Source organism: Dromaius novaehollandiae, chromosome 1 (genome assembly GCF_036370855.1).
Source record: "Dromaius novaehollandiae isolate bDroNov1 chromosome 1, bDroNov1.hap1, whole genome shotgun sequence".
In the NCBI taxonomy this organism is placed as follows: Eukaryota; Metazoa; Chordata; class Aves; order Casuariiformes; family Dromaiidae; genus Dromaius; species Dromaius novaehollandiae.
The window spans coordinates 84,921,896-84,949,129 of NC_088098.1; the positions used below are offsets into that span (position 1 = coordinate 84,921,896).

At 38.7% G+C, this 27,234-nt stretch overlaps 1 protein-coding gene across 12 annotated transcripts in view; it reads right to left on the reverse strand.

Moving 5' to 3' along the window:
• Positions 1-27,234, reverse strand: part of TSPAN9 (tetraspanin 9) — a 196,377-nt gene that overhangs the window by 103,124 nt on the left and 66,019 nt on the right. For 10 of the 12 annotated variants that reach the window (XM_064517937.1, XM_064517941.1, XM_064517965.1 and 7 more), the window contains one exon: positions 11,102-11,181. In XM_064517937.1, the coding sequence (XP_064374007.1) occupies positions 11,102-11,181 (80 nt within the window). Of the gene's footprint in view, positions 1-11,101; positions 12,033-27,234 lie in introns of those variants that run through there. The other 2 variants (XM_064517944.1, XM_064517936.1) reach the window with 2 other exon arrangements.

Below are 27,234 nucleotides of genomic sequence, written 5' to 3' on the forward strand. Positions count from 1 at the left end.
AGAGTCGCATTGCAATGATCACGGGAAAGAGAGACATCCCATAACAAAGTCTTCACTGTGACTGAAGTCCCTTGCATGACAATCTCAAGAAGAGAACTTTAATTTTCTTATTGACACTTTGGGGAGGACAAGTTTAGGAATTATGCTACATGTCACAAGGAAACTTTCACTAGAAGCCAGTGAGGTGCTAGACTTATGGAGGACACACCCAAAAAAGAGGATAGTCTAAGGTCCTAAAACTGAAAGGATTTCTGTGCCTGCAGACCATCCTGCACAAGCATAGGGAGTTCAGGTGTGGCTTGCTTGCATCAAGTCTCTCACAAGGCATGGGGTCTAACAGATGGCATGTTGGTTAAGACACTTACCAAAGACTTTAGAGATCTGTATTCAAATTTGGTTTGACCTTGTACAAGTTAGTTAGTAGGACACATCTACAGCATGAATACAGCCCAAGCTAATCTGGAAATGGAAGTGCAGGGAAGCAGACTGTAATCACATCCCAGCTGGAGGTACACGATAAGCAGGATCTCTGAGCTGATGGACAATGCCACGCAAACACAGCTGAACAGAAGTCAACACAATTCCATCCATGCTGAACTGTGCTATGCGTGGACTTGCTAACTCTGGTCTCCAATAGCTCTCAGCCATCTACCTTGTGCTCTGCTGCAGACATTCCCTTTGCTTTGGTGGCTCTGTTTTCCATCTGTATCATGAGGATAACAGCACTGCCCATACCTACACAGGCATCAAGAGGATCACATGAAGCAATCCCAAGGCACTCTGGCATTATGGTAACACATACAATATTAATTCCCTAAAGTAGTGAAAAAAAGATGGCGGGACAATCATCAGACTCCAAGGAAAGAGCAACTTAGAACGTAAACCTTATTTTTTCTAAATTAACTATGTCTTGGTTCACATCCTGAGGACTCTGAAGAAGAGGCACCCTTTGGTGACATGGCCATAGTTAAATGAACTGGAATTGGGAAAGTAAATAGATCACCATGATTCCTGACTAGTGATTTAGTTTAAAACTGCTGTTTACCATGAAATGAAATGTTTACACTTCTGAATTGCAATCCAGTGACAGCCAGCACTTTTACCTGGTTTAAGACCATAACTGGCTGGAAGCTCTCCAAGACTATACTGAAGAAAAAAGAAGTTTTATGAAGGAGCCAAACTCGTCAGCAGTGGCATAGCTAGTAAGGAAATATAAGTATTGGTCATGCAGCAGCAGCATTTAAAGAGAAGAGTGCTTAATAATACCTTCAAGAAGACTGAAAAAACAAACTTCTGATTCAGAAGTAGCCCTTCTAGTAACTGAAAGCTTAAAAGGTGGAAAAAATCTAGAAGGCTCCAAAAATACACAGTAGATCATGCTAGAATTATAAGAATTATCAGAAAGAGAGATCCCCATCCAGATCAAGCCATCTAAAAGGAAAAATCAGAACATGTGCTATAGGCTAAGGAAATACAAAAAGTTAATAAAGCACAAGGGGGTCACATGCAAAGATTGTTCATGTTAGATTAATAAAGCTTATATGGACCTCAGTTCTCTAAACTAGCATACTAAGCTGGCAAATTTTATTGAATGGCCACATACACATTAGTATGTACTGGATATGAATACATTTGGACACTTACAAATGCAAATTAGGTCTGCACACATATATTTTCATATATTACAGATGACAACAGGAGTCCTGCCATTAATTTTACTGAGGTATGGAACTGGCCTATTACCTTCACTTCTTATCTCTTACTTTGGAGCTCTGAAAGATACGTGTTTCAGATCGATGGGGTGGAGAGAAAAATGTGTCTCAGGTGGAGAGGAAAAATATGTGTTTGGACATAGTGGGAGCAGAAGGTGTAGCAGATACGATGTGTATCACTGTACAGGCATAGTCACACACATCAGCACAAAATTTTATCTGCAACATTAAAAATATATTTTTAAAGCCCTTGGTTTAAAAGCAGTGCAAAAATAGCACAGTGTCTATTCTTTTCCCTCTATTTCATTTTTACATCATTTCAGACTCAGTGGTTGGACAATATTGTATACACAGATGATTACAAAAAGCAGAATTGCTTTGAGTTAACTGCTGCCATAGTGAACTGTTACACATTTACACGTTCTATTTGCAGAGTAAATTGCTTGGTTTCAGTTAACATGCTTTGCATCACATGTGCAGCATGATAGAAGCATGCACATAAGCAACTAATACATCTCTGCTAATGACTAGTAATTCATTAAGCTGATGAACCCCTACAGCTTATAATCCTCTGTTAATAATCTTATCATCCATAGCTCATGATTTTCTTGTTTCAGTCCTCTTCATCATAAGAAAAATGAGAAAGTTATTTTAGGAAAAAATACTTGTACATCACAGCCCCTTACAGTCTAGGAAACTGACAGTTCTGTAATTGCCAAGAGAGATTAGCACACCAGTTTCTGCTGGCTTTAATTCCTTGCAAAAACTCTCAACACGTTATACTCTTCTCAAACACTTAAGGGTGCTTTGAGGATGCTGCATTTAGGAATCAACAATCATCTCATCATTTCCTATCGTAGACCTACAGTTTGTACCTTCAGCAGTTGAAATTGCACGTGAACACAAGAAGGACAGAAGTTAGGGGGAATCCATAAAATAAATCAGAAAGATACAAATTCCACCTCTAACATCTCATGACTTGCCTGGGTTCTACTGTAACAAACATGAAAGACACTTTATTGTTCAAAATATTTCCAAAAGTATATGTCCCTGGAGCAGTGATTAGAAACAGCATGAGGATTTTGGTTCAGGAGATACAGAAGACAGGCAAAAGATTTCATGAATCACTAAAGGACAAGATTGCCAAATTCAGCTTGTAATAAGGATCAAGTACATTTTACATGAATTGATGGGTGCAAAATTCCTTCCCCCATTAAATAGAAGCACAGGGGTTTTGTTTGCTTCTTTGTTGCAAACATTAATTCTTTTGACTCTGAAAAGTAAATTCTCATTTACTGTATTTAACAACAAACACACATGAAGCAAAACAGAGTAAAAGTAACTGCAAGCTAGTCATTTTGTGCTGAAAGAGATGCAAGGGGTAACCAACAGGTTTGTGTTCCCAGCCAGTACAGAGGACAAAATCTTGTGCTCTGGATGGCAGCTCAGACAAGACAGACAGCATGCCAACTGTGACACTAAACACCTATAGGTGGGTGGGGATGGGTTACTAAGATTATAGGGACTTGGCTATGGTTTGATCAAAGACAACCACAAACACTGCCGGAATATACTGTAACCCTGTGGAAAAACCTATCCCTATCTGCACTACATCAGAAGTGATAATCCATTGACCATGGTGCAAGGTTTGGCTGACACTAATGAAGATGAGCTGCAATGATTTTTAAAATTCACAGTGACAGTGGGCCCCAGGAATATTCACTATCCGAGCTATACTGAATGGAATAGTTAAATTAAAGAGGTTTGGATAGCAATATGAACTTTGGCCCAACTCAAGAAAAGCAGGCAGAAGAAGGATTATCTCAGTCAAATTTCCAGACATGGAAGTCCAATTACCTCTGCTCAATACATACAGCAATTTAATTTGCTCCTAAGCAGCAAGGGACAAGGCTGAATGGAGATGTTCTATCTGAACTGATTTAAAGCTAATCTGTTTTGGAGAGTTGTGAAATTGCTTTGAGTTCAGTGCCTGCAATCATTTCTGTAAAGTGATATTAAAATGATTAAGTCTTATGTGACCTCCCAAACAGGTTCAACAAATATTCACTATTTAATACCACACCTTCAGCCACATCAGATTCTTTCACTTTGCTGACATAGTGTGGCTTATTTATTTCTGCAGGATAATTCAGGCAGAGCCCAAGATACCTAGCAAAATTCCTCCTTTGATTCAAAATTTCACTGAGCTGCTGAAAGGTTAGGTTACTTTACCAATGATAAGAAATGCGCACAGAAGAACTACTAAGTATATTACACAATATTAACAGTGTGTCTGTGATGACTCAGCTGCCCATTCGGCACGTCCAATTTTTTTATGTACAATGAAACCCCAATTAACTTTACTTACCACAAATTGGACTGCATCCTCTGATCTTTTGTACCATTTTAATAAACATTTAAATAAACAAATTACATGCCTCTTCTGACAGCCAGACAATGGAGTTACATGCTCATCCTACTCTATTTGCGTGAAGAAGATTATACCCCTTTGGATTGGCCTCCTGCAGACTTACTTGGAAGGTGGCAGAAACAGACAAAAAGGGAGCATGAAAACAAAAGCCAAACTGAGTAGCTTACTGAAATGTTCTATATGGTCTTTGAGCCCAGAGGTAAGTAAGAAACATTAGTTTTTAAGCTTATTAAAAGTTAGCAATAATTGTATCCCATGCTTACAACCTTAGCTTTATAAAAGTTGATATCATCATTACTTCTAGAACTTAGGGGAATCAAGCCACAAAAGGCTGAAGAAATTTGCTCAAGGTCACACAATCAATCAGAGGATATGAGGAAGAGAACCTGAATCACATCTTTAAAGAAAGAGGTTTAACTCTGTGGGCAGGGGGTGGGGGAATAGCCAATTATTTTCCACTTCCAAACTGTATTCTGCTTCTCACATTCAATGACTATGAACCTCCACACGTAACAATGATTAAACAACTGTGTCCAGCAGACTATGGTAAAACAGAGGTATAAATCAAATCTGCCTTTTAGTCATGAATCAATACATCATTCATCCATAATAACGGACACAAACGGCTCTTAACCTACCTACAGCTAGAGTAAAAATAGTTTCAAAAATTCCACACTGAAGGAAAAACAAAACCAAAAAAAGCAATGGAAAAAAACAACCTGATCAGAATACAATGTTAGGAAAGAGCAGTAAGTGAGAGGAATTCTGTGAAAAATGTTGTATCAGATGTCTCCCCTGTTGAGTTGAAATAGCTTAGACTCTTTTCCTTAAAAATGGTTATGGAGCTCCCACCACCTGGATTAACTAGTCTAACACAGCTCTGAAGTACACCTCATAAAACTGGTCTCAGGCTTCAATAATATTTGACCATTATTCTCTAATGTCACATACAACATACAATATATTCATAAGGACATCACTCAGTTTGAACTAAATATAACTTGTCCTCCCAGCCAAAACGTTGACATGCAGAAACATTTGCCTATTTGTACTCCAACACTGACACGCATGGTTGCATAGGCCCACTCAATAATGGCATACTGTTTGGAGAAGAAACTAAAGCTAAAAGCTAGAATCTTTTCAAAATCTCTTGAATCTGTATTAAAACCTGATTTTTTTTTCTGTCAATGAGACTGAAAATATTAGCCTTGACTATGAAAATTAAGACTACTCCTTTTCCAGATTTCAGTGTGTCGCTCTTAAAGTGATTTTTTTTCTTTTCTTTTTTTTTTTTTTTGAGTAGTCCTACTTTCATGGGATTGTACTGCAGTTGTCACTGCACTGCTCACTTATGTCATTACAGCCAAAATATGACAGAAATAAATACTGCTGTTATGTCACGGGACAAGCATCTCAGCGTCATTCACTATATCTCCTTGTCATTCTTCCCTGTGTCAGAAAACTGTTGCATACAGGGCACAGGACATATTGGTTACAAGATCATGCAGTCAGGAGCAGGAGAATAAAAGGGAGTGAATTTGATCGTGTTCCCTGTTCCAAGCTGTCTGTAGTTTGGCATTTTGTTCTCATTTCAGAGATTCCACAAATGTCATTAAACCTGAAAGATTAACTTTCAGTTATGCATAGGGACAAAGCCTGTTCACAAGCTTCAACTGTTTGTCCAGCAGGTTCAGATAAGCATTAATGCTTTGTACCTCAAACTAAATAGTGTGTTATAGTATATATTCCAGTTGGGAAGAAAAATACCTTTAAGTATGGATTACCCTATATAAAACATTCTAGAATTCTTAGTTGCTTTACAGTATCAATACCTGTGACAGCAGTCTCACCCAAAGAGACAACAGACATGCTTGCTCTCTTTTGGTCCGATCCCAGACCTCAGACTTCAGTAAAAGGTGGCTTGCGTGGTTGCAAAGCTATTGTATTTATGCTCACTGATAAATACACATCATTTTTCATTTATAAGACTGTAAGATTAAATTAGACAATTATTTTCACAGCAAAGAATAAGTGAACAATTTTCTGGGTTTAGCTTTTTGCTATTACTTCTGGGCTAGCCAACTTTCCAGCTCATGTTTTTCTCTTCTAGTCTTACATTTTAGCAGAAGGAAAATGCCCACAACCTATTATAAAATTTGCTTTAAAACTGAGCATCAAATATCTGAATTTGGAAAGTCCACTCATTTTAATTTAGATAAATGTTAACTTCCGTTTAAGGTTAATTATAGCATTAATAAATAGGTATTATTCCTAATCATAATAGGTATCATTTCTAACAGAAGATTTTTATAGTAGTCTAAATTTAAACTCAATTTAATAAAGAAACCACATTAAGGGACTTTCTGGCTATACTTAATTTTCCTACCAATTGCAACAAAGAAAACATCCAGATTTAATAATCTTGCCAGATGTTCCCTCCAATAAAATGCATGATATTAAACTTAAGCAATTCTAAAACCTAACAAAATGTGTATTATGAATGTTTCAATGTACATGGAGTCATTAATTTTAGTTAAATGAACAGAACAACCCAAAATTGATCCATAATCAAGCATCTTGTGCAAAGTTTTCTACTGAAGTTTTGATAATTTATTCCTGTCACTTTAAACTTTCCCTTTTAGGACACTATGAAATTCTCATTTCACAAATGAAATTTCTTTTTCAAAATTTGTGTTTTGTAGAAATTTTTATAGGAAGTAAGATTTTCTGAAATAGTCTGTGAAAACAATCCATCTAATTCTTTTGCCTAATTTCACTGAAGTGAAATCTATCCTATAAACACCTATACCCTAATCTTTGTACTTGGTTACTGTCCTTCTTGGCAATTAAGCTGCTATCTGTAGAAATTTAAAAAAAAAAAAATCAATATTCCATTTTATCTGCAGGACTACTATATTGGTTGCTTTGCAATCTCCATACATGTGCACATGAATATTCCTGAAGGCAAACTAAATCAACTAACATATGTACTTGCCCAGGCCTTTTGCAAAATATATTATGCACTTAAGACAAATTCGCTGTAAATCATCATCCTAGCCACACAATTAAATACTATAAGCTTTCTTAACCCTCAGCTCAGACTTTCTTAATCTCCAAAAGAAAGCAATGCCAGATGGCCAAGAACAACTGCTAAGAATCAGACAACACAGAGAAATACCTGAAGTTCTTAGTGATACAGTGGAGAAACCCCTTCTGTTTCAATTTACTGTTAGGCCCCTCTTTGATCAACTTGCTTTGCAGAACTCATCTGCAATCCTTCCACATTAACTAATAGATCTGTTACTAATTTTCAAAAACTGTATTTTGTCATCATGAATCTAATTCACTAATATTGAATTTTTATTGGGCAGCAACAACACACCACCTCTTTCTCAAAGCTGTCACAGTGGCAGTATGTTTTGTACATAAAAACAGAAACAACCTACTAACCACTGCACATCTCCATTATCTTCAAATGGACACTTAGGTGGTTTTCAAATGTGTATGGGCTGGCTGTCAGGCTGGAAGAGCAGTACAGCTCGCTGCCACATGATGGACAGATTAGGTCTCAGTCTTTTTCTTGGTATCAAGAAGCAAATAATGGAAGAAGATTCTTATTCTACAGAAGAACATCCTTCTTTGGGCCAACATGCAAGAGCAACCCCCAGGATCTTTCAACAGAATAGTACCCAGCCCTCCTGGGACACCAAAGGATACAACCATTTTTCATGTGGCAGGGGAACTATCCACAAACTCCTAACAAACACCAATTTACTACAGTATAATAATACTTCACATGAGCCAAGCTTTCTGCACCTGCAGGCTCAAAACAACATAGCTTTTTGCCATGCAAGCTGGTCAGTCAGACTGCCCACTAACTGCTTCATTCACCACACAGCGGCTAGACTGGCACCTGTTTAAAGACTCCTTGAAACACAGTTTTTCTACTACAGACTCCAGTCGCCTAAATCAATGTCTACATAAAAATCTTGCTTCTTGCACGGAAGTGGTCTCCTCACCTCAGAGGGCCAGGAGTCTCATTCTGCTTTAAAATACAGGCCGAGACAGATTTCATGCTCACAAATTAGTCTCTCACTTTTTTAAAGGAAATCACCTTACATTACAAAAGATGATAGTCACTGCTTAGGAGAAGGCCACAACTTCATGGTTTTGGACTTGGGTATGTTAACAAAACTTCAGAAGGAAGCAACGCTCAAACTGCAGAGGGGTGCTGCAGTCCCAGACTGGGCCCTGGTAGTGATGTGGGAGAGAGGCTTTGGACTGTCACAGCCCAGTGTGCTGGGAGACCAGGACTGAGGAGAATTGGCAAATGCTGGGATGGGAGAAAAGGGCTGAAAAGGAAGACAGGATCCAAACAATAGGGAGTGCTTTAGGGCAGGATAGGAGTGCCGGTACTGGCAGAGCTGTATGGAGAACCCAGAGCTGGGCTAGCAGAAGACTACAGAGTAGGAGAGAGGGACACTGGCAAGAGCACAGTGTCAGCAAGGGGCATACACAGAACTCAGCTAACATCCAAAGTCTGTCAGACAGCCATGGTGGAACTAGCGCAGATGCCAGGTACAAAGCCAGAGACAGCAAACTACAGATCACCTGCCTATAGTATGCTTCAGTCTAGTTAGCATTTCCATGAAGAAAAAGAGAGGACAGTTTTATTCATCTGAGTCCTCCAAGACACAGGACAATAAAATGGCCTGTTTAAAAAAAAGTAAGAATCCAGCAAGACTGCAGTCCTCTGAAAACACTGGAAAGTTGCACAGGAACCTTAAGACTGGTCTGTAAGATGGAATTTAAGTCAGCTAAAGTAAAAGAAGCCGAACTTCAGAACAATCTAAACAAGGCTAGTGGATCAAATTTCTGTTGTAAACTACTTTAAAAGCATTTGACATCTTGCATTCAGCTTTTCTATATAAACCCTGATTCACCATTCTACAACACATTTTGCACAGCCTGGCTCATACAAAAAGCATTTTTAGAATATTAGACAGAGATGCAGTGAAAAAGATTAATAACAGAAAGAAAAGTGGTAAAAACCCAGCAAACAAAGGCATGTTGGGAAGAGGGAAAAGGGGATTCAGAGGTTAGAGTAAGAGCTGAGGAAGCACAGGGGTACTAGAGACCTGTCCCAGGTAGTAGTAGGTAAGTCCTAGTCCAAGAAGCAATGTGTTTGTCCAGAGTCTAGTGGGAGCTGAGTAGGGGGAATACAGAGATGAACACAGAGAGGAGGCTGGAAATACTTTGTGCAAGTTCAAGGAAAGGAAAAATGGATATGGGAAGGCCTGCCTGCACACACAGTCAAGAAAAATGATGCTTGGCAGAGAGATAAAAGGAAAGAAAGATACTGAGTCTAAGGAGATGAGGGGAATGGTATGGTATTCCTAATGGCTGATCACAGAGAACATAAGCAATGACATCCAGAGTGCTATTCCAAAACTAATCACAACATACAGCATGAGAAAAACAGAAATACTTCTAAGGTGTCACAGCAATGCAGCCTTTGGGTCATATAGCCAGTCTGATATAAAGCTAGCATCCTCAAAGGGATATATTCCAGAAATAGGTGAGGAAACTTGGAAACTTTCTGGTAGGGTTGGTGTACAGAAAAAAACAAAAACAAAAACCACAGGTGAACCAAGAAGCTTGGATCAGATGTTCTTCAGAGACCAGTCCCACTTTTCTATTTAACAAAGATTTCCACCTTCCTATTTAAGTGAGATTGCCACACCGTCAGTGGCTGCAACATTTCAGTCTATTACCGCTAAAGCTCACTCTTGCGTGCTTGGTCTGGTCCAACACCATACCAAATCTCCCATTACCGCTTGCTCTTAAAGGTTATTTCAGTAAGTGGGTCATGACAAACAAACAGGCTGTTTGAACATTGATATCTCTACAGCAGAGATAGCTATCTGAACTAGACTGTTAAATGCCCCTTCTTCCAAAGTAAATCCAGAGAATGTATTTTCATTTACTTCTGAGGCATACTCTGTATTTCTAGATTACAACCTTAAATCATTTTATCCATGTGCCCAAGCATTACAACCACAAAGAAAGCAGTGACCTTTGATTTCAGTTAAGCAAACCAATTTCATACTGGGCTATATTCACAAAAAATCAGTATTTCAATTAGCCTGTGATTTTCCCAACCTTACTGTTCACTTAAGGATGCCCAGCTGATGGTTCACTTGAACCTTACCTCCCTCCCTTGTACGTGGCATTACTTTGCTCAAAGTATTCATTATGCTTTTAATCTGCTTGCTGAGGCACTGTTACAACTCCTTATGCCTCTTGGCTCATGGAGGAAAATCAATTTTGATCCCTCAAAAGAAAGCACTAGTTTCCAACTTTACATGCCAGTTTGGACAACTGCAGCTGAAACTGAATACAGATTAATTCATCATTCCAATCATTCCACATTTATGCTGACATCTTAAGCAGTTAGAGTGTGCATGATTCATTCTTTTTTTTAAATGAAGAAATGAGACTGAACTTCCTTCAAAAGAAAAAGCAATGTCAAATGAAATTTACAAAAACGTGGAATTTATGGCAACAATGAGAATGTAGTTCAAATTTAAATAAACCTGCAGTTTAATGCAACATGAGGTATTACAACAGAATGCAAAAATTTTGCCACAATAGGATTTTAATGCTAAAACAGTTTTGCCCTTCCTTAAATAACCCAGTTCAAAACACATATTTGAACCTTGAGCTTTAAGAATTGGTAGTCAAAGTACAGTAACCAGGTGTCCATAAAGATACAGAAAACAAGTACATTTTCCCATTAGGCACAGGTTTAACACTGAAAATATTCCTTATGTGTATGAGAGAGAGGAAGAAAAGTGGGGGGGGAGCTTACTATAGTGCTTTAAAGACGCACTGTACACATAATGCAGTAGTACAGGATACGCTAACAAATGAAGGCAACTGAAAAGGCAGTACTCACCCAAAATATTAAATTGAAAAGGAACATCATGTATTTCAAACAACACAGGCAGCCTCTTGCCATGTTGCACTTCTTAAACTCTAAAAGGAAAACAAAGGATAGATCCAGGTAAAAGACCACATATTTGCTGCCTTTGGGTGCACTGTATTTTTCACTTTTTACGCCAGTCCCAGTCCCAACGCCGGTCCCAGTTCCGACCCCGCTGTGGCTCTGTGTGCGTGATCCAGCTGTACCATAGAAAGCTCCAGCAGTAAAACCTCGACCAAATTGCTTCCCTGAGGTAGAAGGTTTAGCAAAGTCAGAGTCTTTGCTATCCAAAGATGGACTCCGGTGAATTGAAGAATCCTCACTACTTGACTTCTCCATGATCTTTCTTTTCACTGTTGTCAGATATAATGTTTAGCATCTCTCAGCATTAAATGCAGTGCCTCGCAAACTCCACAGTACTGCAAGAGCTGTTTCTGTTTTGCTTCTCTTTTTCTTTGTACATAAATCAGATAATCACTCCAAAATTCATTGCCATATTCACTGCACTGCTGCTGCTTTTATCTATTTTTTATACCACAGTAGGCTGTAGTCTATCTATCTGTAGTGTGGATTCATACATTAATATCTCATGCAGGAGCATACTCATGATGTATCTTGATGAATCAGTTATGCGGAACTTCAATTTTATTCAAAAGAGCCATAAGCTCGCTCTCTCTGTCCTTAGTCCTTAGTCCACAGCCCCTGATCTACCGGCAGCAGATGGTCCTTGCATCCATTTCCAAAAAGCTTCTGCAGTACACCTGGGAGACTTTCCTCTAGCCGGAGCACTTTTCTTGCTCTCAGCTTTCCTCTCTGTCTCTCTCTGACTGCTTCTCATATGCTGTCTCTTTTTTTTTTTTTTCTCCTCCACTCGTTTGCAGTATCTCACTCAGTACTCAGCTATTGGAGCACACTGTGTTGCACTGCTGTTGACGTGAAATCATCAGCAACTGCAACCACTGGGCATTTCTCACAGAAATCCCTGACCTAACTATCAAGTAATAAATCCACCCTCTTGGTCACCCCTCCCCTCTGCTTTCCATCTAACCAATGAGAAGAAGCCCTGTCCCCCAGGGCACACCTCCATGACATAATATCTTTAATAGGATTAGAATTACTCTTGACTATACAAGTGCACAACAGAAAATCTCTTTAAATGTCAAGTACTGTTTGGCTGTTTATGAGCTAGAACCATGAGGTAATGATACTTCTTTAATGCAATAAAATATTGCAAACATGTAGATTCACAGGAGCTAACCTCTCCCTGCTCATGAAATTAACAGTAACTACATAAGCTTGCATTTTTTCTGGCTTAAACAAATGCCATGGGACAAGGAACCGGAACAGACTAATACATCAAACAGGCACATGTGTCAGTTAAACGTGAACATAGTGTGACACCATCAACTGTGATATAATTAACAAGAAAAGCAGAGCTGCTGTCTCTTACAGGATAATCAAACAATTCTTAAATCTCTTGAAATGTTAGGGTATCTGAACCTTCAACTATTTACACTCTATTTAACTGGTATGTCAGAGATTATTCTTGCATACAGTAATCAGTCATTCTACATTGTGTGTAGCCTGTGAATCAGAAACACTGACCCAAATGCTGTATTTTTTTCCAGAGAGCAGTGCAACATGCCTGCTAGGACTGGAACACGGGGGCATGAGTGTGCATGTGTGCCTAGGTGCATGTGAGTGAGTGCTGGGAGGGGAGGAATAGAAACCCGGTGCTTTGGGGGTTGTTTCATATTAGTTGTATATAATTTGTTACACAGTAGATCATAAGTGTAAAAAGAGCACACTGATGGCACAGAGCAATGAAACAGATTTATAATGCAGGCTATTCTTTTCTTTTGGTAAAGAAAGAAACAATATTAGGAGACCATTATCAGTGAAGTAAAGCTAACAGAAAAAGTAAAAATTATGCAGAATTTCATCTGACCTTTTCACATGCATGTTATAATGTGGTTTAATTATTTTATCAGATACTTTTGAGAAAAGACGGTATAACGTTTCTTCAATCTTAGACATCTATGGCCGGCAGCCCCTTACAATACTATTATTTTTATATAACAACATCAGAATCTACATCCTAAAGTTATGCTGTATCTTTATTGATATGCTTTTTCTGTCACGAGATCCCTCTACAATTAAGTACTTCATGCCATGAAATAAACAGTATATAATTTTTCTCTCATCTCTTCTGCTCCCCATTAGACTAACATTTAAACCACATGCCCAAGCCTGCATCAAACATGTTTATCCACTTTGTTCTTTAAAAGTCATTCCAGAACTACCTGCATCAAGTTTCTCCATCATGTGACTGCAAGATAATGACCCAGCAGCCCATGTGGTCCAGTGCAGCAGAAAAGGCTACATACAAAACACCCATGCAAAAAAGATAAATCAGCAGTGACCAAAGCAGCATTTCTGTACGTGTCTGCGATGCACATACCAACTTCACAGTGAGGAGTCATCAAGGGCCAATATGCTTAGAAGACGACATGGGAGAGACTTCTAGGTACCCGCCTGAGCCACTAGAACCCGTGGGACGAGTAGCATTTGAAGCATGCCTGAGTATGGTTTTAGAAATCTCAAGAAGTTCTTCTTTTTGAAAGTTCAGTTACTGCCTGAGTAAAGTTGTGCCATTTCAACTCTATGCTGCAAGTAACTACTTTCACAGGTTTTTACTTGTCACACAGAATTGAACCCTCAGCCAAAAATAATATGAAAATTTACAGGTGTTTTAAAGCATTTTTCTTCCCCTGCACACACTGGCTTGTCAATGCAGGACCGCTTTTGTTCAACAGATACACAATCATTTCAAGTCGTGATAACATTTACACTGACATAGATTAGAAAACAAAGAATTAAGATCTTCAGAGGAAAAATGATTCTGTTACGCACTCGTGAAAACCAATGCTTTATAAATCTCTGCCTTGACTTCCAACTGTTACATGACAATAATAATTTATCTGATCTCCCCAAGGTTAAAAAATTTGAAGGAATATTTTGTAGCAAAAAATAAACTCCCAAATCAAGTCATCAGAATTTGCAAATAGTGGAAACATTTCTATTGGTGGTTAAAAACAAAAAACCAAAAGAGTAGTTCTCCACCTCAAGCTTTTCTATTTTTTTTAAAAAACAAGTTTTCATTATTGGGCCACATTTAGGTTTTCTATTTTTGCATTCAAATGCTACAAAATATTTGCTTTCTTTACTATTACTTGTAATGCACCTTTCATTAAAAACTAACCACCTCTGGTTCTCATCAGAGCTTTTACTTTAGAATGAACAACAAAAGGAACAAGTATGGCCCATACCCACCTTCAAAATCCAAACCTCAGCAATGCGCACCAGGGCAAAAAGTTCCTGATCAGCCTGCCCTTCTGCTAAGTACAAAGGAAACAAGTGACTCTCTTAGAGTTAGGCTTTTGCCACCAGGGAGATTTTACAAGCTTCAATAACCTTCTGCCACTTGAATTGGAGGCCACAGAGCAGCATTACAGATTAGATCCCACTTCCTCCTACTGGAACAACTTGGTATTTATGTAGCTCAGTTAATAAACCACACAGAACTGCTTATTTAGCCTGAAAAGGCTGCATCTGTTACCCAAGCTCTGACTGGCCATTACCCTTAAATCCGCATCTAATTGAGAGTTCACTCATAAGAGTTGCAGCAAAACCCTTTAGCAGTACCTAAACATTGTCCACTTGTCAGTGTAACCTCTGCACAGGAAAGAATGCCTTTTGCTTCACTGCAGATCTCATCTCTGTTGAGGAAATTGAACATGAAAAACATTCAAAAATCCATTCTGTATTTCATTAATCTTTGATTACTGAATCACAGAATTTTGTTGCTGAGATTTCCCCCACATGAAAAAAAGAAATCATTTCAGTCCCACACAAAAGCACCTGGGACAACAAACTTCAGCCCATAGCATCCAAATGGCTCACCCAAGTATTAAAGCAGAGAATTTAGGGCATTTTTGCTTACCAGATAGGCAAAGGAATGTCCCAGCATATGCGGCAGAAGGAAAGGAAAGGAAGGGTATTATTACTAACAAGGTCCAAACAATACAAGCTGGTTCTCCAACTGATACTGATTTACACAGTTCCCTCCTGGGCACAGCACACTGTAGTCCTTGAAACATAAATCCCAACTCCTCCAATTTTTCCTGTAAGTCGCCAAGTATGTGGTATTTTTCTTGGCCCTTAGTTTTATCCTACCAGGAGTTCAGTGTCAATTACACACAATTACAGTGTTCTGAAACCCTCCACTTGCTTCTGATCTCTTCAGCTGTTTTGCACAACTGGCTTGTGAAGCCATGCTGCAAACCAGAGCAGGCAACTGACAAAACTTATATACATATTCATAACTATGTATTTATAAAGACATAATACAGATACAAACATATTTAAGCAACATATATAATTGAAACATATTTTTCCCTTTGTAAAAGTCCCTGATCTATTTACAAGACAGTCCCCTAAATGGCCATGCTGATCCACTGACAGGGATAAGAATAGAAGCAAATGCTGAAGTCTGAGCAAAGCTCAGCAAAGCTGGCGTTATGACCCCCATGATTGCAGCCTTGAAAATACTAAACTTTAGAAGTTTTTAAAAAAGGGAAATCAAAACTGCAGCCACTGTGATATATGAACATTTTACAATCTATTATATATATTACCTTGCAATTTCAATTATGTAGGACAACACTACTGTTGCCATTTTATAGACAGGGAACTTGAGGACCAAGCCATTTGCTGAGGATCAATAGGAAATAACTGGCAGAGGAACAAACTGAGTCTAGACCTCCCTTGGCTCTGGGTAGGGCACTAACCACAGCACCATTTTCAAATTAATTATTTTTAGAAATCATGAGTTTTAAGAATCCTGCTATATGATTTTGGAACAATAATGGGCCCTACAGAGAGATACACAAGTGCATACACTATCAAACATTCTAGGGATATGGTTCATAAATTCATTCTTTCCTTGTAAATGATATTGACCAAGACTTCCATTATACAAGCCCTCCTCAGAGCGCTCTAGGCAGACAAAAAACCTAGACTGCTGAACACAAACTCAGTGACTACGTCTTTCCAGTCAGCAGTTCAAATCACTGCTCAGAATCCTGGAATGCCATGAAAAGGAGATACGTACAAAGAGCGCAAAGAACAGCCTATGACTCTGGCAGAGAGAGCCTCTGTTTTTTCCAAAGCAGCACAAATAAGCTAATAGCAAAAATAAACCACAAAATCCTGGTATACAGATGAAAATTCAGTTTAGAAAAAATATATATATTTGATTTTGGAATAAGTTTAGAAGGAAAATAATGTAAAAAAAAATCTGAATAACTGAAATGAAGTGTCATCCGAGAGACAGAAAACACTGTTCTCAGGACTTGCATGCTCCTGCCTCTACAACATAAGAGCTTACAAACTCTAGCAAGTCAAAATACCTTGACTTTGAGGTCCCCAGGGATCCCAAGCTGCAGGATTTATAACAAAGATCCTGGAAGTTCTGAAGGTTGTGTCCCACACTCTGGGGCCTTCCAAACTCCCAGATGTTGCAAATACAAAGCATTCTGCCAGACTGGATGGAAACAAGGTAGATTTCTAGGAAAACTCTGCAGAGTAGACAAGGTTTGGAACCTGTCAGTATTTTTCAGAAGCAAATATCTCAACACATATTTCACCTTTGATACATCCTAATTTTCCAACAGGAAAAGTCTTCCGTTAGAAACAAACAGATCTACACTTACTTCAGTTCTGGACTTTCCTACTCACTGATCAGTTTCCCACATTACTTAGAGCACATATGAGCAGCTTGTATGTTATAAACAATACAAAGAATCACTACCAAGTGTTCAGAAAAGAGTGAAATGTGTGATTAGTTTCCATAGTGTAAACAAGAGCCATTTCTAATACCTTCAGAAACAACCGCTACCTTTGGCACTTCATGGACAAACAGGCAGTAGAGGATGAGGCTGTTGTTTTGCTTCATTAAGGAACAGTTTTACTCACAGCTAGTGCCTGCCAGTCTGATTAGTAAATGATTCTCTTCTAATGCTTTCTGAGAGATGACAGAGAAAAGCTCATGCCCCTTTCATCCTTTAGCAAGACCAAGAGCATCCAACAGCACCATCTGGCCCTCAATTCCATCTACAGTAGAAAGCCACCTCCAGAGGGCAGAACAGCTCAGGACCTGGGGCAGGTAAATGTGCATATGAAGTCTGAAGGAAAAGCACACACACTGACATAGAAAAGCCAGGTAAACGCAATCTGATGGGCTGCCAGAGATTGAGCTCCACTTTCCTGGACTCTACCTATGGACAGCGACCACGTGGCTGAAGCAAAAGGAGGCCTGGCACAGATACAGGAATAGGACAGCACTCCAGAATGCAGGAACTATGTAGAGGAGAGGCCTTGAAAAGACATGGAGTTTGAGGTCCCTGGAGACAGGATATGTTCTTACCGACATAGGAATCAAGTCTCCAGCTACCTCAATTCAACACTTACCTCTATCAGTTCTGACCTCACCCAGAGAAACTACCTTTTCTTCAAATTGTTACTGGAGAGAAAATGAATTCATCTGTTTCCTCAGGCACAAAGGCACTAGCGTAACAGCTCACAGTTGCCTTATCAGAGACACAAGAACCATCCTTGTCCACCCAAGATGCAGAAGTCAAATCTCTTTGAATGGCCTAAACCAACACTTACCTAGTTTATACTTACATATATTAATAAGAACAGTTTAGCCTTCTAGCACATGTCCTCACTGAATGCAAGTACAGAGTTTTGGCTAGACAGCCACAGATGACCATGAAAATAAGACCCAGTTGTAGAACCTTCCATTGCGCCAAACATTCTGTGTCATTTGGTCCCTGGGATTTCCTTTAAAGATCATTTACTGCCAACAGCACACACATACCTGAGGTTTGAGATTTAAGATTTTACACCAGTGATGACAGGTCATTCTGTTTCAAAACTGTGCATGGGAATTAGCTGTAACACATCAGGGGCCTTAACCTGCTGTGATCAAATGCAAATGACAACATGACATGCTAATGTACCAGAGATATGGGGAATGCGTGTCAAAGTGCAATATAGGGTCCCAAAGCTAAAACACTGTCATTATATTACATGTTCAATGCCAGCTGTCTCAATTTATTATCCATCGCCACAATCTTGTCCCTGATAAATGGCCTTCTAACAAGACTAGAACAACAGTCCATAATACTTGGATAAAACTAAGTAAATACCTATCAACATGTCCAGACTACTTAGGTTTTTGAAAGATAATTCTAGCATACACAAATGTGATGAATACAGCGGTATATTACCATGGAGCAGTGGAAGCTAATTGACCAAGCAAATACAGTCTTTCTACAAGATTTACAGAGAACATAGGCATGAAAGTTTGCAAACCCCTTGCTTCTTCAGGCACTGGTGAGATGGCCTGGAATTTACAACCAGCTCGTTCAGAATCTTCTGCTACAGGAAATCTCCAAGGAAATACTCAGTGCATCCTGACAAGCCTTACACTTTGTGATTTTCACCTCACCTTAAGACATAAAATGGCACATTAAAAGGGCACACTACTAGACTGGCTTAAATGATACATAGTTCTGGGAAAAATGGTTATGTTTGATAAGTGCAGTCCATTATCTGACCACACACAGGGGTCAGATAATAAATAAATAAACTTATAAATAAAATAACTTACTTATAAATAAAGTAAAATAACCTATAAATAAACTCAGTATTTCAACATTTCATTTACTACTTTTACTGCCATTTTCTTTCAGCTAGAGCTTAGTGTCTCACCAATGACATCTATAGGGACTCAGACTGAACAGGAAAGAATGCCTGGGTTTCAGAAGCTTAAAAAAAAAAAAAAAATTATAAAAAATAAAAATCCCACTGTCTACATTTAAGCTTTTAAATGGAAGCATTTGTACCAGTACATGGGTTTTTCGGTTTCTGTTTTCACTTTACAAACAGCATTGTGAACTATGCTAGATCTGAAAAGAGTCCTATAAAGATTATTTTTAGAATACAATTCACCACTGATGTTTTCACCTTTAAGAACTATAGTCTTGAAAGTCTATTTGTCATTTGTTTCTGGGAAGCCCTGGATGTCAGAACCTTCTTGGGCTTGGTAGTGTATAACTGGAGACCAATAGAACCCGCACAGAGAGTCTACAATCCTGGCATAAAACAAGCAACAAACAGCTGGATTTGAAGAGATCAGGAAAGCATAATAACTACACCTAACATTATTAAAAGCCCGCAGACTACCTTACCAATTCTCCCGCTAGTAGATTTTAGAAAATATCAGGGCAAGAGAACAGAACTTGACCGAGCAGATCAGCCTGTCCTGTCAGACAGCAGAGGGTAAAAGGTGCTTTAGAAAAGTCTGCCTATATACTCACGTATAAGAATCTGTATCCTTTCTAATTACGGGGTTTTTATCTCATCTTCTATAGCAGTGAACACATCGTTCTAGCTACACTGATAGTTAATCCTTCCTTAATTCTGCTGGGATCTTGGCCTCAGTATCTTCTGGCAGTAAGTTCCATAAGTATGCATTATTTTTAAAAAACAGCTTCTTCTTATTTGCTGTCAGTATTCAGACTTTCAGTATTTGTTCCCCGCTCTGGCATTTGCCATCTTCACACAACTCTTTATTTTGTAAACCTCTGTTATGTCCCAGGTTATCTGTCCTGTATTTATCTAAGCACTTCTAATCTTTTCAGCGTCTCCTCTTATTGAAGACTCTCCAACTCCCTAATAATTTCAGGCAGCCATCTTAGGGCTTCTTTCTGTCTGAGCTATATGTTTTTGAGACAAGCATCATAAACTTTTCTGATCAGCTAAAGACAAGTTTTGGGTTTTTTTTAAAGAACAACAGTTAACATCTAAATTTAAACAAATTCAATCAATTCTGTTCCTGTCAACAGCTTATATTCATGGAAGTGAAGTCATTTAGATTCAAGAGACCCTTCTTCATCATTCCTATTCTGCTTTCCTATTTCAGATTCGAAATTTAGTCTCTGAAAAGCCTAGTACATTCTAATTTGGAGCCTAACAGGAAAACCCTTGTAGTTTAAATTCTGAATCTTACCTGCAGGAGGGGAGGGGGTTCTCTCGCTACAGAAGCATTAGTTTAATAGCTATTATTTAGCTAGCAAATTCCTCAATATCCCTATCTTCAAGTAAGGGACTCCCCATAGAGAACCTAACATAAGCTGAACCAAGTGTTGGACAGCAATGATGCAAATAAATGGGTGGCACCAACTGCCATCCCTCCCCAGCACACAAGAAAGCATATGTAGAGAAGTGTTTTTTACTGCACACACAGAGAAAATAAGATTAAGGGAGCAGAAAGCTGTCAACAATGGACAGGAAGGCAGCAACCCCACAGCACTGATGCCCCCATGCAAAGAAACTTCAGAAATCAGATCTCTAAACCCACACTTAAAAAATTAAAGGTGACCAAAAAAAAAAAAAAAAAAAAAAAAAAAAAAAAAAAAAAAAAAGGACACAGGGAGGTGGGGGAAGGGCTCTTTATCACATAAATTTTGCAGGGATAAGCTCCATGGTGATCTGAGTGCTTGTCTTCCACTCCCCCTTTAAATTACAGTTTATATTTTTATGACATCCCAATTGCAAGAGTGACAGATTAAAGAAAGTTAGCAAACAGCACAATACTTTTGCCTATCATGAGAGATGACATCCCTTCCTCCTCATGGCCAGTGCAGGAGGAATTAATTAATATGAGAAACACCTGTCCAGTGTGTAAGAGTCCCTTAAACAAAATCAAATGGTTATTCTCTAAACTTTATTTTGAAGAAGCCATCACTCATCAGCAGTCTGGTGTTCTGAACCAAGTGGCAGCTGGCATCTATGCTCTAACATAACTATTAAACTTCAAACAACCACACAAACAAATTCACGCAAATAGTTCTGCCTGAAGAAAGAGCCAAGAGAATGATGTGAGTATTCACTTTTAAAAAACAACACACATCTCTCCGACCTGCTTAATTATGCCATGGCAGGATATTTCCAAGCACATTCTTTTCATAATTGAGTGAATTCCTTCATTGCAAAATTATTCATTTTTGGCACATAAGCATAAGCAGGTGTGATTCCATGAATAGAGGCATTTAAAACCACTGTGTCAGGGCTGGCAAACAGACAGATGTCTCTCTTACTGCAGTATCTGCAGCTTCCTCCCTCTTTATTCATCAATAGCCCCAGCCTCCCATTTAAGATGTTGCTGAGAGTGCCTGACTGATTGCCTCACTGAAGAACAATCTCCTCAGAGATGGGTGAGCTATCAAAAGGCTCTTTACCAGCAGCATTTCCAAGCAAAACCTGATTCCAGATTCCATGTTCAGGTCAAAAAGCCACAGCTCTCAGTAAGGAGCTAAAGTGCCAATTGAGTTAAGTATCTGGTAAAGGCCCAGAGCCAGCAGCCTCACAGCAGAGAGTTATCAGCAGAATTGGCTGAGTTCAAGCCACAGTACAAGGTTCCCCTCTGTTGGGCCCTCAACGTGACCCAGAGCAGCAATCTCTGAAAGCAAGGGTGGCATCTAGCCTCTACAGCGATTAAATCCCCAGCCTGTTCCCTGCCCTCCCCAAGGACTACCAACTGTGGTAACAAGCTCTACTGCCTGGTAATTCCCCATCACCATCCCCTTTTGTCTTTCAAGAGAGACATTCTTGAAACTATGAGAAACATATTTTGAATAATTCAAGATGAAGTGCAGACACATGAGGTGCCATTAACAGTACTTTTAAAGTTCCAGTCAAACTACTGCACAATAGTCGTATTTCACCCAGCTAGCTTATGCTGGACTTTCTTCTATGGCTTTCCACAAGTTTCTGCAGTATCTACGCAGAGCAAAGCCCAAGGATTTCCTTCCTGTCTTCAAGCTATTTAGATTTATAAAGGCAGTCTTATTTGAGCATCTGCATCTACCCTTGCACAAAGCTTCTTGCTTATTTTGTGGCATCACTGTGGGATACTGGCAACTTCAACATTAAAAGTAGGATGTGTCTGCAATGTAACAGTCATGCAATTAATACTTTTGCTTTTGCCAACAACAAAGTCAGATTTGAATCCCAAGAGGATGCAGATACTTTACCCATCTTAGTCATCTCACAAGAATGAAGCTAAATGGTTCTTATCTATTCTGCATGAGATACAAGAGAGGGTGTAAAAATGAAACCAAGGTAAACCTCTTAGTGTAATCCAGCAGGTTTATGTAACGGTGCTGCTCTTCATGAGCTCTGTGATCGGTGTCAGCTCTTATTACAGGAGTGTGAGTTTTAAAATGACAGAGAAGGAAAGGGATGGGTAAAAAAAAATAGGGTACAATTTGACGTGATGCAGTCTGCCAATGCACAAAAATTATACAGCAGTTCAGTTACCTGATCTACAGTACAAGCCATTTAACTTTTCACTGCGTATTAATTAATGAGCCATTTTAAATGCAGAAGTCTTACTACAATATGTAATCTATAGTTTTATGACCTTACCACATTGAGAAGGACTCATTTACACTTGGTGAGAATGCTGCGTGCTAGCTGTAATATCAGGCATTCAGAGCCTAATATGGAGTGTAAAGAATGTATGCAAGCATGTTTGACTCCCTCCCAAAAGCCAAGCCCACATTCACTTCAGTTTTGAAGAAGTTTATTTGTACCATCAGTGTCTCTCAGGGATAAGAAAACCAAAATATTCTTGATCAGCAACCAAAAAGCTTGCAAAAATTCCTGATAGTGGCATTTGAAAGACAAAAGAAAGTGTTTTTAGAAGAGGAATTACTTGTGTCATTCAATCTGCTAGGATCCATTTAAGCATGTAACAAGTATGCAGTACTTATGATATGAAATATCAATTGGCCTTTAGAAGCAGCACTGTATTAATTCATCAAAGGCAGATATTTTCCATTTGCAAATTAATTGAGACACTGGCATTTTGTTTCAGAAAAAAACAATATGATGCTGCATGCTATGCTGTGCACATTGATTCAGAGGAATCTACCAAATACATGGTCATAATGGCTTAGTAACTGGTGTGCATCAGGATGAGTCTTTAAACAACATGAACTAAAGGCTTTCAAGACACAGTATCACATAAGGGAAGACACTGTTAGGTTTGGTCCACATATGCCTTGTAGGAGTCAGATTTGCTGTTCACAGCAATAATATGCAAATAACCCTTCTTTCTTCTCTCCCCACTGTCCAAGTCTACCCTAATTTCAAGCCCAGCCTTTTGAACCTAGCCTAATTTCACCAAAAAGGCTTTCCAGACTTCTTCCATTCAGAGTAAGTACATAGTAAACTTGCGATGATATATTCCACACAGTAGCGTATTGGTTTTTTTTTTGTTACTAGTTTAATGCCAGAGTCTCACTGAATGCTTCCTACCCCGTACACTGAAAACAAAGGTTAAGAAATGCTAACTATAATAAGTAATTTGGCATGAGACGGGGCAGGGGAAGCCCTTCTCAGTTCCAGACTGCTGTACTGTTGAAGCTCTATAGGTTCAAAGAGAACAAAAATATGAGAGAACAATAAAAACTTTATCAATAAAATCAGGAGCTATGGATCTTTGAACAAACAAAGGGAACAGAGCTGAAGAGTAAGAAGGCACCGTTTCTCTTTCTACGCAGAATACTTCTCCAAACAGAACAAGGCTTTGCATCTGTCCTATGATTCAATGCCAGGTTGATATATTAGGTCGCAAAAAAGACTGAAAAAGTTTTGTGATCTTTTCAAAAAATATTACTCTAGTTCAGCACCTCTCAAAGACTGCCTATGACTGTTCTGTAGCAGAGCTTTCAGCTCAATACATAAAGATGCCTAAGTTTTGTCCACAGCTAATATGCCTGCTATGTATATGTAGGCTCTCTCAAACATTAGTGATCTCTAATTGAGCATTTTAGACTACATCAATACCCAAGCTGTAGGCAGGTGGGGGTGGGAGGAAAATAATGAATTGTTCCCAGACACCATAGCCTTCAAAATGTCTATCTCATGATTATCCTAATACATTTTAAGCATCCCTCCTATTTAAGATAGTTATTTTTAAAATAAAGAATAAATACGTAAAGAATCCAAAACAGATTTCTACATTGTCCATTCTCCAACATTCTCAAACGGGGGAGGGGGTATCATTTCAAGGCCAGGCATGGTACACTAGTGCTACAAAGCTCTGTTAACCAGATGCCCTCTCAGATTTCACAGGCTGGTCACCACTAGCCCTGTGTGCACAATCTGTAAATCACATTTTTTAAAGCAACCAGGAACCCTTCAGAAGGAAAAGCCAGATATGTGTTATTGACACACATTTCTCATAATGCTGAGAAATCCAAAAGCATTGACTTCTATTGAAAAAAAAAAAAAAAAAGAGAGAGAGGAAAGAGATCTGCTTAGGGGCAGAATGCCTATTAAAGGTATCTTTAAGATGTGCCATACACTATGTTGAAATAAAATCTTCAGCCTGGAAAATGTTAATATTAGGGCTTTAAGCAGACATAAAATCAGGACCAGATGTTCTGCCTACCACCTAGAATACTGTCACTTTTCAGAAGGCTAAACAGTGTCTTCCAATACCTAAAAGACAGTTATAGAAGATGGGGGTACTCTCTTCACAAGGATGCATGGTGACAGGACAAGCAATAGAAACAAGTTGCTTTGGGGGAAAATTTGGTCTGGATATAAGAAAAATAATACTTTTCAGCATGAGAACAATTAAATGTTAGAGTAGACTGCTCAGAGAAGTGGTGGAATCTCCCCTGCTGGAATTATTCAAGACTCAGTTTGAAAGGGCCCTGGGTAACCATGTTCACTTCCAACTTATACTAAGATTCTGACATTTTGTTCTAATATGCAAAACATGAGTGAGTCTCTGACCCTGGAGATGGACTGAAGATGGTCCTACCACAGCTCAACTCCTCCCCAGAGCATGAAAGACTGGGATTAAACTCCATGGTGCAAAGCTCTCTATAGACAGAGTAGTAGTTACTTATATACATAAAATGCAAGCACAGTTGGAGACACTGAAATACTGGCAAACTGAAGATACGCAATCTGAAACTGTGATCACTCTGACAAGAGGAAAAAAAAAAGTGTTTCTTATCAATAGCTAGATTTGGCTAATTAGCAACTTCCTTATCCTATAAACTGAGTATCTACAGAGCATAAAGCCTGTCTGATCTTTGTGAATTATTTTGGTAATTATTCTTTGTAATCTGTTAGCTAGTGTCTTAGCCAAGGTTTTGAAATTCGCATAGCCCATCACCACATTCTGCATCTTTTCTGCTCTACTATAGAGTGAATCCCATACAGGAATGTATTTGTCAGAATGCAGGACCTTCCCCAAAGAGAAGAATATAACTTATCTGAAAAAACAGGGATTAGTAATTATTTAAAGGCTTTAGTAACTTCTACAGGAAACCCATCTGGCCCCAGAGATTTACCATTTGCACAAATGAAGGGTTGGATTAATATCAACAGTAAATTTCTTAAAGATCCCACATTACAGACATTTATATAGGAGAAGAAACTTTGATCCTCAAGCACAAAGATACTGGAATTTCTTTCAACGTTGCCGCTAAGTCATGCTAGTGGAGGACTACTTAAGGACTTCAGTCTAAAAAGCTGACAGTTTTAGACCAACCCATCGCCTTAACTGGGCATTATCAACACAAAATAATGCCAGTTTTTAAAAACAGCATTACAAGCTGTTTGAGACATATCTCATGTCCCAAGTATCTCCCTAGAGCTTTTCTATCATACTACTCTCTTCTTGCAAGCATTTCTCTCTCCTAGTGAGGCAGAAGGGAGAGTCAGTGAAACTTTGCACAAAAACAATCAATCAATGGAGAGGAGGGGAGGGGAAGGAGAATAGGGGCAGGAAAAAAAGGAGAGACAGAAAAATGCTTTTGCTCGCTCAATCACTGTAGTTCAGGACATCCCAGATGCTATTGTAATAAGATTGAATAAAACTTTTCAAACAGCAGTCTGACTTGAGTAGCTGTTGTTCCTTTAAGTGCTAAAAGAGATACCAGATTGAGTGTACGAATAATGTATATTGCTGATAACGTATACTGCTGATTACTAAAGCCTTTTATTAAAAGACCCAGTAAAGGGCTAGTCTTTCAAAGGAAAATCCAGGGCAATTTACTTTGTCCAGGCCCTCTGAGCAAAATGTTGCTGCATCAGGGCACATCCACAAGTAATTGCCTAATTGTTAGAGCCTATAACAGTTGTGGACAGTCTCAGTGCCGTCATTGGGCTGAGCCCACCTACATGTTTTATTCTGCAGCAGATACATTGTGTGCAATTTTCTTTGAGATTTTAAATTATTGTCTCTAACCTCTTTGTCACAAGCCCCTCCATTGTAATCATTATCACATGGGAACACCTCCTCTTCAGTCTTTTGCTTCAGTGTTTACACTGTGCTACAGGAAGAAAATAAACAAACATGCCTTTTTTCCTTCAGTGCTGATAACGCTAAAGAGATACTTTGAGGAAACTGTTGAGAGAATTTAAATCTTTTTAACTTGCCCAACTTCCACTACTCAGCTGACTACAAAATACAATTAACTTTGATGATCGAGTATGAGAATTCTACTCAGCTACCTATAAAAGCTTTATACATTCCTTTCATTTTTGAAGAATTGAAAGGATTTTCATACCTGACACAATTTATTATTTGAAGACTAATCCGGTAGCCTTGCAACTTGACAATAGTGTTTCTTTTGATAGCAAGTGACCATATTCTACACTAATCTAATATTGCCTGCTGTCACTCAGCAGAAAAACAACACAGGGCTAAGCTGTAGTCAAAAAAACAAAAACAACACAGATGGCAAAGCTCCTATAGATTAAAAATAATAACAATAATAATAATAAGCAGTTATTCTGTTCCTAACCAGATCAGGTCTCCCTGAAAGTTTTTAAATTCTCATTTCAGCATCTCAGGACAGCTAAATGCATAGCTAAGGAGCTGCAAGAATCAAAGGAAGGGATGGACATACAGAAAATTTGCTGAACTTCCTTTTTAAGATCTGAAA